This window comes from Schistocerca piceifrons, chromosome 7 (genome assembly GCF_021461385.2).
Source record: "Schistocerca piceifrons isolate TAMUIC-IGC-003096 chromosome 7, iqSchPice1.1, whole genome shotgun sequence".
Lineage (NCBI taxonomy): Eukaryota > Metazoa > Arthropoda > Insecta > Orthoptera > Acrididae > Schistocerca > Schistocerca piceifrons.
Window position 1 is genome coordinate 388,910,999 of NC_060144.1, and position 14,766 is coordinate 388,925,764.

Below are 14,766 nucleotides of genomic sequence, written 5' to 3' on the forward strand. Positions count from 1 at the left end.
AAATACAAAGTGAGAAATACAAATAGGTAGGACTTAAAGAAATGAAGTAGGATAGCGGAAAAGGAGAGAGACAAAAGGAGGGGAGGGAGGAGAATGAACACAAAGAAATAAAAAATAAAAGCATTAAAGAAAATAATGAGGTCCAATAAATAAAAAAATATATATGATAAATGGTAGGTGACAATGTGTTGAGGACAATCTCTCTTCCCCAGAGTTCAACGAAATTAGTATCGGGTAGGAGGATCCAAATAGCAAGTGTGGTGTAGCAGGCATTCAGGTGCCTTGAGTTAAGATGTACAGCATGTTCAGCAACTTGGTAGTGGGTGTCCCTACACTATGCGAGCTGCCATAAGGTGCATGGTGGAGAGTACCATGTACCATTACTAGTCACCTCCCTTTCCTGTTCCACTTGCAAATGGAGTGTGGCAAAAACAACTATCTACACCCCTCCATACAAGCCCTAATTCCTCTCATCTTGACTTCATGGCTGTTACACAAAATATTGATGACAGTGGAATCATTCTGTGGTAACCTGTAAATGCCAGTTCTCCTAATTTTCTCAATAGCGTTTCACAAAAAGAACTTCGTCTTCCCTCCAGATATTTCAATCTGAATTCACATAGCATCTCCTTAATCCTCACACGTTGATCAAACCTACTGGCAACAAGTCTAGCAGCATGTCTCTGAAGTGCTTCAATGTCTTCTTTTAATCCAACCTGTTGAGGATCCCAAATACTTAATCAACACTCAAGAATGGGTCACGCTAGTGTTGCATTATGCGATATCCTTTATAGATGAGCTACACTTTCCTAAAATTCTCCCAATAACTTGAAGTTTACCATTTGTCTCCCCCACAACCAACCTTAAGTACTTGTTCAATTTCATACCACTTTGCAATGTTATGCAGAGATATTTAATAATCATAACTGTGTCAAGAAGCACACCAAAGTACTATGTTTGAACACTACATGGTTGTTTTTTCTGTTCATCTGCATCAACCTCCATTTTTTCTAGACTTAGAGCAAGCTGCCATTCATCACACCAAACAGAACTATTGTCTAAGTCATCCCTTATCCTCCTATAGTCACAAGATGATGACACTTTCCCATATGTTACAGTGTTGTCAGCCGTATCAGTTAGTTCACTTATGTGTACATGAACAAGAGCAGTGCTATCACATTTCCCAGAATACTACTAACCCCAGTACTCCTGTCTCTGAAGAAACACTTGCCATCTAGGACAACATACTGGGTCTGCTACTTAAGAGGTCCTCAAACCGTTCACATATTTGGGAACCTATTCCAAATGCTTGGTCCTTTGCTAACGTTCTGCAGTGGGGCACTGTGTCAAACACTTTCCAGAAATCCAGGAATATGGAATCTGCCAGTTGTCAATCATCCATGGCTCACAGGAATCGTGTAAGAAAAGAGCAAGCTGGGTTTCGCATGAATAGCGCTTTTAAAATCCATACTAATTTGTGGACAAAGCTATTCTGCCTCACAGAAATTTATTACATTAAAACAGGATACGCACAATAATTCTGCAGCAAATCAATGTTAAGGGTATTGGTCTGTAATTTTGTGGGTCCATCATTTTACCCTTCTTAAATAAGGGAGTTCCAGAAAATTTCCCACCACTTGTGACTTTTTACTGGTTATATTTGACGGTAGTATCTGTTCCCAAAAGAACAGTTACTGTAGATGACCATGCAGCTTTGCTAGAAATGACAGACACTACCGTCATATATAGTTAAAATATGGATTCCTGGCCATTGACCTTCTTGTGCGAACGCACATGCTATTCTCGAACTCATACAGGACTTGGTAGATTAATCTGCCACGAGTAATGGGCATGACGGGCTAACATCCATTAGGCACACTACGAATGTAGAGGTGTGGACATGTTGGGAATATGGGTCTCACGAGGAGCGTGCAAGTGATAAGTCCCTGCAGGCACACTATCCTCTGTGCCCTCGGTGGCTCAGATGGACAGTGTGTCTGCCATGTAAACAGGAGATCCCGGGTTCGAGTCCTGGTCGGGGCACATGTTTTCAACATGTACCCAATGAAGTACATCAACGCCTGTTTGCAGCTAGGGTGTCCATTTAATTATCCATTTCTCTTTGTACTGGGTAGGATTTTGATAAATGCAAGCTAAGTAAGAGGCCAATGCTGAAGAGTATTCTCCACAAAACGGAACTGGGATTCCATCGAGAAGTGGTGACTTATTTGCTTTTACCTCTTTCGGTTGTTTCTCTATGACAGGTATGCCTACCTCTATATCTTCCAGATGGGAGTTTATGCAATAGTCAAAAAATCATATGTCTGTACAAACCTCCTGTGTGATTGATTTTAACTGTGAAATTTAAAATTTCAACTTTTCTTTTGCTCTCTTCTGTTGCCACAACATACTGGTCTTTGAGTGACTGGTTAGAAATGTTTGCTCCACATAGTGATTTTACATAGGAACAGAATTTTCTCAGGCTCTCAGCAAGATCTTTTGCTAGCTATAATGATGGAAATTGTTATGTGCTCTGCACATCAAACTTCTTATAGATGCATGAATTTCTAATAATTGTTGCTTGTTGAGGTTTCTACATCCTTTTCTTTGAACGAAGAGTGCAACAATCTCTGCTTCCTCAGCATTTTCAAAATTTTGTGATTTAATCACAGTACATCTTTTCTGTTTTTAATATACTTTCTCAGTACAGAGTGCAATTTACAATCAGTTCAAACTACTACAAAGTTTTTTTTTTATTTTTTATATTCTGTGCATTCACAGCTGTTGAAAGGTATGGTGTTAAAAAGAATCTGCTGACAGGTAGTAAAATCCTTGTTTTATTGATACACATCTGGTTTTGCAGTCTAAAGTCACATCATCAGGTGCAACAATGTTAAAAGGCCATAGGTGTACCCATCACTCCTAGTCAAGATATATTATTCAGTGAATAGTGTCCAAAGTTTAAACTTTGCTTATAATCCCTCTATGTCTATCGTATTTGAACCAAATGATGCCCATACATTGTCAAGTAGAATGCTTACAACTCCTTTTCTGTTCTTTCCAGAGTAAACACTCTCCTGCCCTTGTTGATGGGTTTATGAACTTAAGTAACTATCCTCCCTCTGATGACATCATGATCACTTAATCCTGTCTCTATTGTGGCAATGTTGATACGGTTAGGCCTGTATGTAGCTATACATCTAAAATATTTCCACTGTGTGGGGTTGTCAAAATAGCTTTCAGTTTTCAGAAAGTGTTTTCAGAACTAGTTCACAAAACTGTCTGTCCATACCACCTGCAATGAATTCTACGCCAGAAATTCTGTCTCAGAATTTATTACTTTTCTCAACAGAATTTTCCTTTGATACCATGAGCACTTCTTTTGTAAATACGTATTATATATTTTTGTTTTTAAGAAATGTTCTATGTCCCTAAGGGTTGCTATTATGGATGTGTGGAATGAAAAGTACAAGGATTTCTATCTATCTATCTTCTTTTTGACATTAGAAAGAGACAATTTCTGAGATTGTTGTTTTCTCTTAATGGAGTCACTTACTCACCTCAAAATTTTATAAGAAAAGTGATTAAAATCAAGGAACATGCACATTATGTCAAAAATCAGCAAACATGACAACAGACTTAAGGCTATTTGGCATGTAGTGAAATGAACGACAGCACAATCACTACTGAACAGGATAACATCATTATCGAATTAAATGGGAGGGCTATAAATGACAAGTAACAAGTAGAAAATATGTTTAATAATCATTCCTTAAATGCAATAGAAAATATAAACAGTTCAAGAGAAATATCACAGCAGTACGTTGAAAAGTAACTCTCATAAAATTCAATCATATCAATGTATCACCAATTTCTCTTTCTGAAATGAAGAATATTATATATTCTCTCACAAATAGAAGCTCAACAGGATTTAATGAAGTTTCCAACAGACTAATAAATATTTGTTCCTATATAACAGGTCATACAGTGAAATAATCAGCAACCAGTTACATTAAATTTCTTAACCAGGTTCAGGTACTTAGTGTTCTTCTTCAGAACTTCTTCAGAAGGTTATAACTATCACATTATTTGTGAGTGTCAAGAATATGATGCACACAGCATATTGCTGTGATGTTTCCACAGACACCTGTTCCTCAAAGAATTTCTTAGATGCCTGGTTTTGTTCATTATCTGTTCAACTCTAATGTTAGGCCTATAAAAATATGTTTTAACCTATTAATAATAACATTACTTCATTTATTTTTAAAGAACATTAGTTCATCCTTAATATTATAGCACCTAAATGTTTGCATTTGTTTAGCATATGAAGCAAACAGCCCTGTACCCTCTTGGTTAGTAACCTTTCCAGTGTAATTAAACTCTGTACAGTAAGTCTCAATAAACTGTGTCTCCCATCTACACATCTTTCCCAATCTAATGCCTAAGGGGACTACATTTCCTACTCATGCTACAATATTTCATCCTTCTCACACAATTAAAACTCCCATACTGGGACCTCTTCATCAGAACACTTTTCTGTCTGCAGCTCCTCCTTTACATGCAAACCACTTAAGAAATTAAATTTCTTTTATGCAAATGGTTGCTGATTATTTTGATATATACAACTGCAGTTGCTAAATAAGATGGATAAAATACTAATAATAGGCCACCTTATCTGAAATATATAGTGTATCACTAATTCAAGTCATTTTTCCACAGAGACTGAAATACGCCAGTGTAAAACACCTCTCTAAGAAGTATGATAAGAGAGTTGTCAATAACTACTGACCTGTTTTACAACTCACATAATTTTCCAAAATTTTTGAGAAGGTGATGTATTCTAAAACATTATCTCATCCGAGCAACAATAATATCCTCTGTAAATGACAGTTCGGATTTCAGAAAAGTTGCTGCACTGAGAAAACCATTAACACATTAAATAATGCCAGCTGATATTTTCTTTGACTTACCTAAGATGGATAACATAATATCTAACGAAAAAAAATTAGTAACTCAGCCAATGAAGTCAGTGGAGGTTATTCTGATTAGGGAGAAATAACATATGGGATTTCCCATGGGTCAAACTTAGGTCTGCTATTCTTCCTCATGTATGTAAGTAATCTTCTTGTCTAATATACAACAAGCAGAAGTGATTCCTTTTGCAGATGCCACAAGTATTGTAGTCAGTTCGAGTATACATACAGCAACAGAAGAAATAAAAAACAATGCTCTTAAAAGTATCACTGACTAGTTGTCTGTGAATGATCTCTCTCTCAGTTTTAAAAAGACACACCACATTCAGTTCTGCACGTCCAAAGGTACTACGTCAATGGTAAGTATAACACATGATGACGGAACAATAAATAGGGTGGAATCTTTAAAATTCTTATATGTCTTTATTGATGAAAATTGAAACTGTGAAAAGCACATTTTTAAACTCCTACAAAAACTTAGCTCAGCCACATTTGCACTTAGAATCATTGCAAATTGCGGATTCATAAGCTGACACATTTTCATTTAGTAATGTCATATGGAAAAATGTTCTGGGGAAACAGAATAACATTCCACATCATTACAATATATCAAAGAAATGATCCATGGAACATGAAACTAACTAACTAATTGCACCTCTCACATTTTTTTAAAATTTACAATACAACCATGCTTTATTTACATATAATTTTTGACCTAGAAAGAATGGTTTAATTATGTATTTTTAAATCACAAATTTTACACTTTAAAATGAAAAGGATATTCACCATATAGTGGAGATGCAGAGTCGCAAAAAGACAATACAAAAAGACTGTCACACAATTAGCTTTCGGCCAACAAGGCCTTTGTCAAAATTAGACAAAACACACACACACACACACACACACACACACACACACACACACACACAAATGCAACTCACATCAAGTCCGTGCATACTCCACCAGAAGATAGCGTTCATCTCTCCCCCCACCCGTACACTACTATCCCTTCCCCTTCTTGCATCCCACATGATGTTGCATTCTGGCCCAAGATGCTGGAGATGGCAGTCGTGTGTGTGAGGTGTGCTTGCTTGTGTGTGTGTACTGACAAAGGATGTGGCCGAAAGCTATATGTGAGTGTCTTTTAATCGTGACTGTCTGTGACTTGACATGTCTTAATTACATAGTTCTAATTTAAAATTACCTTGAACAAAAATAATGTAGGTATAGACTTGGGAAGTGTATATTGGTTTCACCTGTGGGTGTGCTGGCTCTACAGCAACTCGGAGAATAGGTGCAGCACTCACTAACAGCTCTGTAAATGCAGGACAAGCAACAGTGGAACTTAATGTTGCTGACTTCAGGATGTGTTCCTCTAAACCACTGATACCTGTATAAAAAAAAAAAAAAAATTATTGGTAGCTCTTTTTATCAGTGATTAGGCTCTAAAATCTCACTGATTTGTTGGAATTTAAAACAGTGCCTCTTGCACACAATTCAGCTACATTAAAAGCATTATGTCAATGATTTTTAAAAAAAGTAGATACAGATATCTCACTAGAAAATTTAAAATGTGCTTTCTGCTCATTCCTCTAGTATCTTAACTGATGGATATGATTGTTTGTTGTTACTGAAGATGGAAGAAGAGCCACAAATTTAAAAAAAATCATCCATAAACAAGGACCATTGAATGGGTTCCTTATCACAGAAATAATATTATCTATATCAATCAAAAACAGATTCAGATTCAAACTGCTTCCTTGAGAGACACTGTGCTCTTGTATAAATTAATGTGATAGGCCATCACTGCTATATCTGTGAACAGGCAGATATCAGCATGCACGTCAAAGCCTAGGAGAGAAACGGGTGAAGCCACAAGGCGGAAGGGCTGCCTGCAGAAGAGAACATGATACCATTTGGTAGTTGACCTAAACACAGCAGATGAAACAGACAAAACTAGGACAATCTTAAAGCAACATATGCATCAAAGAGGTGCAAAGCAAAAACTTTTATCTCAACAATGTCTGTGGCCAAGAACAAAGAGAGAACAATCAAAAATGTAACCAGAGAGAAGAACCAACTGCCACAGGAGGCTGTTATAAAATAGTCTGTAGTACAGTGATAATAGTAACTGATAATATCAGACGTGAGTACAGAACCAACTACCCATTCGCTGGGAGGCTGTATTTATACTTCCCATGAGGAATACTATTGGCCAATGTATCCATGTGGTAAGAGTAGCTCTGTGGCAATACTAAGCCATCTAGGTCCATTCCCTCTGGCAGGCATTCAACTACCACAGGGCTAGATGCCAGATTCTTCCCCAAAAACAGGCGTGTATGGGAGAATATGCCCTGGACAGCAATATCGGTGAAGACCCACTCCCATTGAATGCCCACTGCAGGAAGAGAGGGTGGCCGGTGGCATCCATCAGGACATCACTGGTGATGTGCGTGCCAGGGGTTCCATAGATCCACAAAGTTGCAGAATGTATTATCAGTGGAACTGTGGGGAGTCACAGGCAACCACCAAGAATACCACCCATGGCATCACACTGTCACCAGAATGTGGTGAAGGAGGTGGTGACAGATTCAATGTCTGTACTTGAGGCTAGAGCTGGTTGTGGTGCCAGTGCTCAGGTCCCTTCTGTGTTTGGACAAAAGTAGCTCACTGCCTCTGTGCCTTTACTCCCATCACAGCATCCAGTCCTCAGTACTCGCATTGGGGTGAGCCTACATAACCACACTTGGCGCGTAATGTTGGGATGGCTCTGAAGGCCACAGCATCAGAAGATGAAGCAGGGACCACAATTCCCACCTGTGGAGTAGCTCAATGGCACTACAATTGATAATCGGCATGGTTCACTGTATGCTCAAAAATAGGGTGAGGGTCGACCAGTGGCAGAGGATTTGACAGCTGTAAACATTTTTTATGCCATTAGCCTCACAGAAATCTCTGAAGGTGGACACCATGAACTGTGGCCCTTTATTGGAGACTAACGTGCAAAGCAATCCTTCGATGGCCAAAATCTGGGCCAAGGTAGTGAAGGTGGGTTTGGTCGTGGTGGATGCCATGTATACAACATATGGGTACTTTGAGTAAGCATCCAAAATGAGCAACCACATTGATCCCAATAACAAGCCTACATAATCAAGATCGATGTGTTCCCAGAGGAGGTGGCAGGGTGGGGGGGGGGGGGGGGGGGGAAGTGTGGTAGGATAGGGAATGCCAGATTTTGGGGGTGCTGCCTGGCATTGGGCACATGTTGTGCAGCCATGGACCACAGTTTCAATGTTGTTGCTTATCCCTGCCTCGCAAACATGTCAGTGAGCTAACGCCTTCATGTGGAACATCCCCCAGTGTCCCCAGTGCAGCAAGCTAACATCTGTTGGTGCAACTCTGCCAGGTGACCACCTAATGCACATCAGTCTCAATGTTCAAAACAATTATATCATCTACAACCAACAGCCTATGAGAAATATATTTCCACGTGATGACCTTGGCCATCAACTGGTGGATAAGGTAAGTTGGCCAGCCATCAGTAATGTAGAGGAGGGCCCGCCACAGTGTGCGGTTCACAGCACAGCGGCTACACAAGCAACCATAATGGGGAAACCATCCAATGTTTGTTTCTGATCGGAATCAATGTAGAAGCAGAGGATCTCTGTTGGTGAAAATCAGGGTCTGGACCAGATGGTAGATGTGACAATGCACTGGTGTTGGACTGCTATTCCATGGGCTTATAATCGATGGTATAATTGTATGCACTCAGGAACAATACCCAGTGTTGGAGGCATTGGCTGTTTGCACTGGAAGGCTGGAATGTGGCCCGAATAATGCCATCAACTTCTTGTGATCCTTTATTAGAGAGAATTTATACCAGAATGATAGACATGAAACTTTTTAATGGAAAACACTATTGGCAATACCTCCTTTTCAGTAGAAATAGTTTCACTGTGTGGGTGTCATTGGACATGTATGCTATAGGGTCTTCGGAGCCATCCTCATTCCTGTGTGTTAAGACTGCCCCAATAACATAGGCAGACGCTTTGGTGCCCACAACCAATGGGCAACTGGAAGAGAATGGCGTGAGGCAAGGGGCAGATTTCAGCAAGGTTTCCAGTTGGGTAAAAGTCTGGTCACAAGCGGTGGTCCAGTTGTAAGGCACGTCCTTTTTATGGAACTGATGAGGGACTGCAAAATTAGGGCCATCATCATCATCAGTTATCTGCTATATTAGCAGGTCCTTTGCCTCTCCATTTTCTACGATACATTGCTTCCTTCTTAAGGCTGCTGTATGTTGTACCGTCCATCATGTCATCCAGTATCTGGAATCCCTTCCTTCCTTGCTTCCTTTTCCCTTCTACATAACCTTCTAAAACTGTTTTTATCAGTCCGTCATTCTTTCTTAATATATGCCCAATCCAATTTCTTTTTCTTCTCTTTATTACATCTAGTAACCGTCTTTTCTCTCCCACTCTTCTCAGTACCTCTTCATTTTTTACTCCGTCCATCCAACTTATTCTTTCCATCTTCCGCCAAGTCCAGATCTCAAAAGCCTCCAGCCTTTCTCTGTCTTTTTTCCTCATAGTCAATGTTTCAGCGCCATATAGAAGAACACTCCATACAAGACATTTTATGAGTCTCTTTCTGAGTTCTCTGTCCAGACTGCTGCAGAAGATTCTCCTTTTCTTATAAAACGCCTCTTTTGCCATATGGGGTAAGAATTTGGAATAATAATGATTCTGCCCAAACCACCTGTAACTCAGGTAAGTTCGTTGGGTGGGATAAGGAATCTATTGCAGCAACATTCCAATCACTGGGCCTGATTCCCTCTTTGCTGAGACAGTGTAAGATGTTCGCCTGCTTTATTTCTTCATTGATGGTCCTGAGTGTCGACATACTGCATTGTTATATTGACTAAAAAATGAGGGTTGGAACTCCAACACTGACTACTGTAGATGATGTAGCCGGCAGTGGCACAATTGCGTTTCACAGTTCTTTACTTTCACTGTTCACAACCCCCCCCCCCCCCCCCCCCATATAATACAATTATATGGCCAGTTCACTATTGGTAAACGTTGATAAGCCTCATTAATAGGTTGCAGGCAACACCAGTATACCACTACAATAGTTTGCTGTTGAACATCTATGAGCAGTAAAAACCTAACCACACAGTTCACAGTTCTTGCAGAATAATACGGCATGTGTGACACTATTTTTCAAATAAATTAAACAGACATTGTCATTAATTGTTTTAACACTTGGCCTATTTGTATTACACTTATTCCAATGTTAAGTTGATGCATTGTTGTTAATGCAACCAATAAATGTATCTCGTCTGAAAATCAGCCGTGGACTGACTGTCTTAGGGCTAAAAATCGGTCCTTTATATATCCTCACAATAATAGGCACTGAAACCATACACCATTCAATGTTTAAGTTACAATCATGTTTCTTGTTTCGCTTGCCATTTCTTCCTCACTGCTGCTCCTTAACGAATTCGTCCCAACATGTATAAACACCCCATTATAGTTACGTCTGGTTTCAGAATCTGGTTCTGTAGTATCTTGTCTTGCATTTACCATATTTTTAAAATGTTTACCGAGTTGATGCATTCTAATACCAGGTCGTACGTCGATCTTGCAATTGGGGACAGCGATATTCTTCAGCAGCGAATCGCCAATTATTAAAAAGTCATTTTCCTTTTGTTGCGTATCTGTCACCTTGTTTTTCCTTTTGCTGTATGTCACCACCTTCCATTTATATTTATCTTCCGGTTTTTGGCTTACTGAGTTTACCGAGACATCAACGGGAACACTTGAAATGTTGTTTTTAAAGTACGATCGGTCATTCGTATTTTCGCGATCTTCTTGCTTTTTCATTTGATGGCTTTTACACACACAAGACTTCTTTTCTTGTATTAATGTATCGTTTTCTTTCTTGATGGTTGAAAGTTCGGTTTTTAATGCCTCAATGTCACTTCGTAGTAACTTTATAATTTCGTTTTTTGTATCAACTGCACTTACAAGATCGGCCGTTTCGTCACGTAAACAACTGTGACATGTCCACGCACTTTTCGCGCACTTTTCGTGCAACATAATTACTAATATGTGTAACTATGAGTCACATGTAGTTCAGACAGAAATATCTGATCATCATGGACAACTGATCAGCTTTTGCAGAAGTAATGACACAGTATCAGAACCAAAACAAACAACCAAAGAAATTAGGATCATCAGTGAACAAAATATCAACATCTTTAGAACAATGTTAAGTAAGGAAACCTGGAATGAAACCCTACAGGCCCAGAGTGTAAATGAAAAATATGATGCATTTATTTCAACAATTAAGTACCATTTTAATGTAGCATTTCCCAAAGTAAAGAGACAAGAAAGGCATCAAGATCAAACACAGTGGATTACGAGTGAAATACTAGAACAGCGAAGGAAGCTTCAGGACGTGAGACGGATGGGCGAAGCTGAAAACTATAAAATGTTAAAAAAGAAGTATAGAAAAACAATAAGAGAAGTGAAAGCAAGAGCAATTGACACCACTATAGCGAACTCAAAAAACAAGGCAAAGGCAGCTTGGAATGCAATCAATGCTGAAAGAAAGGAAAAAGACGGGTCAAACAAAGAAGAAGGTATTAGGTCAATTAAAGTAGACAACACAGTGGTCACAGATGGTATGGAAATAGCAAACATACTGAATAATAACTATATCAGTGTAGTAGAAAACCTAAAATTGGAAAGAAATAGTCAAAAACAGAAGGGTATTAAGGTACCAAAAAGATCATGCAGTACTATGTTCTTAAGACCAGTCACGGAAGATGAATTGCGGAAAACTATACAGAAACTGAAGTCCAAGAAATCAGCTGGTGATGATGAAATATCAAATCATGTAATAAAGCTGGTATGTGAGGAGATAATAACACCACTGCTGAACATAGCAAACTGTTCTTTCAGAGATGCAATTTTTCCAGAAAAACTGAAGATAACGAAGGTAGTGCCAGTGTACAAGAAAGGGCGTAAGGATGATCCCAACAACTACAGACCAGTTTCACTGATATCAGGTTTCTCAAAAATCCTAGAAATGCTTATGTATACCAGATTAGTTAACTATTTGGACAAACATAACATTCTCGTGACCTCACAACATGGTTTCAGAAAGGGTAAATCTACAGAATCAGCAATTGTCAGTCTAACAGAATACATTTTACAGTCCTTAGATGAGAAAAAGGTTGTCTCTGCAATGTTTCTGGATCTTTCAAAGGCATTTGACACCATTGACCATGAAATGCTGATACAAAAATTAAGCAACTATGGCATTTGGGGGCAATCATACTTGTGCAACCGCAAGCAGTATGTATCATTAGGAAACTCGTACCAATCAGAAACCAAATCCATCAAATATGGAGTGCCGCAGGGTTCGGTAATGGGGCCATTGTTATTTAATGTATTTGTTAATGATATAGGTGTTGAGGAGGAAGAAAAGAAAATATTGTATGCTGATGACATGACAATACTAAATAGTGACCAAAATATGGAACAGCTTGAGAGAAGAGCATACATATCTGCAAATGTCACAGCTCAATGGCTGTTGGAAAATGAACTGGTTATAAATCTAAAAAAGACTATGTATGCAGTGTTTAAAAACAAGGAAAAGGCTGTAGACATGGATTTAGAGGTTGACGGAACAAGGCTGGAAGAATTAGAATCTGCTAGATTCTTAGGTATTCTTGTGGATAATGAACTGAAATGGAAAAAACATATTAATAATGTCTGTAAGAAACTGAGCTCTGTCATATTCTTAATGATGCAGCTATCACAGTATTCAGACAAGAACCTTCTGTGTACAGTGTATCATGGACTTTTCGAACCATACTTACAGTACGGAGTGACGGTGTGGGGAAACTCAAACAAACAAGAGACAAAACGAGTGTACAAAAAAAAGCAATTAGGACCATTTTAAGAAGAAAGACCTCTGAAACATGCAGAAACTGTTTCAAGAATTTAGGTATCTTAACTTTTTCATCATTATATATATACAAAACAATAATGTACATCACAAAAGGTAGTGAGGACTGGATTACAAATGCTAGTGTACACACCCACAATACAAGAAAGAAGAATGAAGTACGGAGCATACCCCACCGACTGGCAATGCTAGAAAAAGGACCCCAGTACTCTGGTATCAGACTACTAAGAAGTCTGCCCAAAACCCTGCAAGATAGTGTACTTCACAATGACTTTACAAAGAAACTTAAAGACTATCTCATTGAAAAAGAGTTTTACAGTGTTGCAGAATACTTACGCCATTAAATTTGTATATATTGTTACTCATTATCAGTGATGTAAAAATGTAAGCTAAAGGTGTAGAAAAATAATTGATAAAGAATTTTAATACTTTGACATGTCCTATATTAAACGTACATTTACTGTACACGATGTAATCTTACAGGATCAAATAAAATTCAATTCAATTCAATTCTACAGAAATTGCAATTAAAATGTAACTCATTCAGTTCACTGAATACATCCAAAAATCCCTTCTTTTTAACAGTTCCTTCTACCACAAAGGTTAGGCTGAATTATTTGTTTAAATAATGAAATTAACAGATATAGTTATACAAACAATACTTTTGACAAACGTGGCTATAACTTCAACAAGAAAGAAGAAAGCCTTGAGGTGAATGCATTCTCGATCCTTGTGCTGCAGCAAATGAGCACTGCATGTAGCAAGGAGATAACCGCAGTGGTTATGACCATGAAAAATCCCCTGGATGTTGGTGTGCCAGGTACATACGCAATTTGTCAGATTACAATATGCTATTATTAAGCAATCTTACAAGAAATGTGACAAGTATCTTATAGATAGTTATAGCCCAATTCTGTGGGGAATGAGGAAGTATCGCAAGAGGAGTTACAATGACACCACAAACTTGAAGCTGATGACTGCCAAGTTAATTGTCCCAAACATTAGCTTTTGATGGAAGTATTTCAATCAAAAATGCCAGCTTCCATTTTTCATGGGCTTAGTAATAATTTTGATTACAGTCTTAACATGTAACCGCATTTAATTTGTACATGGATACATTATAGTGATATTATCTTTTACTCGTATATACGTGATGACCACATAAGATGGCAGTTAGTGAGTGAAAATCAAACAATGGAAACTCCAGGTACAAATATCAACAATGTAGAAAAAGACAGACACGTCAAGTTGCAGACAGGAGAGATTAAAAGACATATAACTTTCGGCAAAATTCACATACTCATTCTCTCTCTCTCTCTCTCTCTCTCTCTCTCTCTCTCTCTCTCACACACACACACACACACACACACACACACACACACACACAGAAGCAAGCAAGCATACATTACGCACGCATGACTGCCAACTCCAGCATCTTGGGCCGGAGTGCAACATCATATGGAATGCAGGCAGCTATCTGGAGGGGTTAGGGAAGGGGAAGGGATAGTAGTGTATGGGTGGGGAGAGAGACAAATGCTGTCTGATGGAGTGTGCAGGGACTAGGCTGCCAACAGGTGCAGTGTCAGGAGGTTGTGGGGCAGGGAAGTGGCGGAAAAAGGAACAAAAAAGGAGATGAGAGGGTTGCAAATAAACAGGGTGGAAGATGAGAATGGGGAGGGATGATAGGACAAATGATGTGGAAACTGTTGGGTGTAGGGTGTGGGGACAGTATGTTATAGTAGACTGAGGTCAGGATAATTACAGGAGTGGAGAATGTGTTGTAAGGATAACTCCCACCTGTGAATTTCAGAAG

General features: G+C 38.8%; 1 protein-coding gene across 1 annotated transcript in view; it reads right to left on the minus strand.

Moving 5' to 3' along the window:
- LOC124805356 (elongation factor-like GTPase 1) overlaps positions 1 to 14,766 on the minus strand; it is a 597,412-nt gene that overhangs the window by 439,373 nt on the left and 143,273 nt on the right. Inside the window, exon 13 of the mRNA XM_047265897.1 lies at positions 6,230 to 6,363. Coding sequence (XP_047121853.1) covers positions 6,230 to 6,363 — 134 coding nt within the window. The remainder of the gene's footprint in view (positions 1 to 6,229; positions 6,364 to 14,766) is intronic.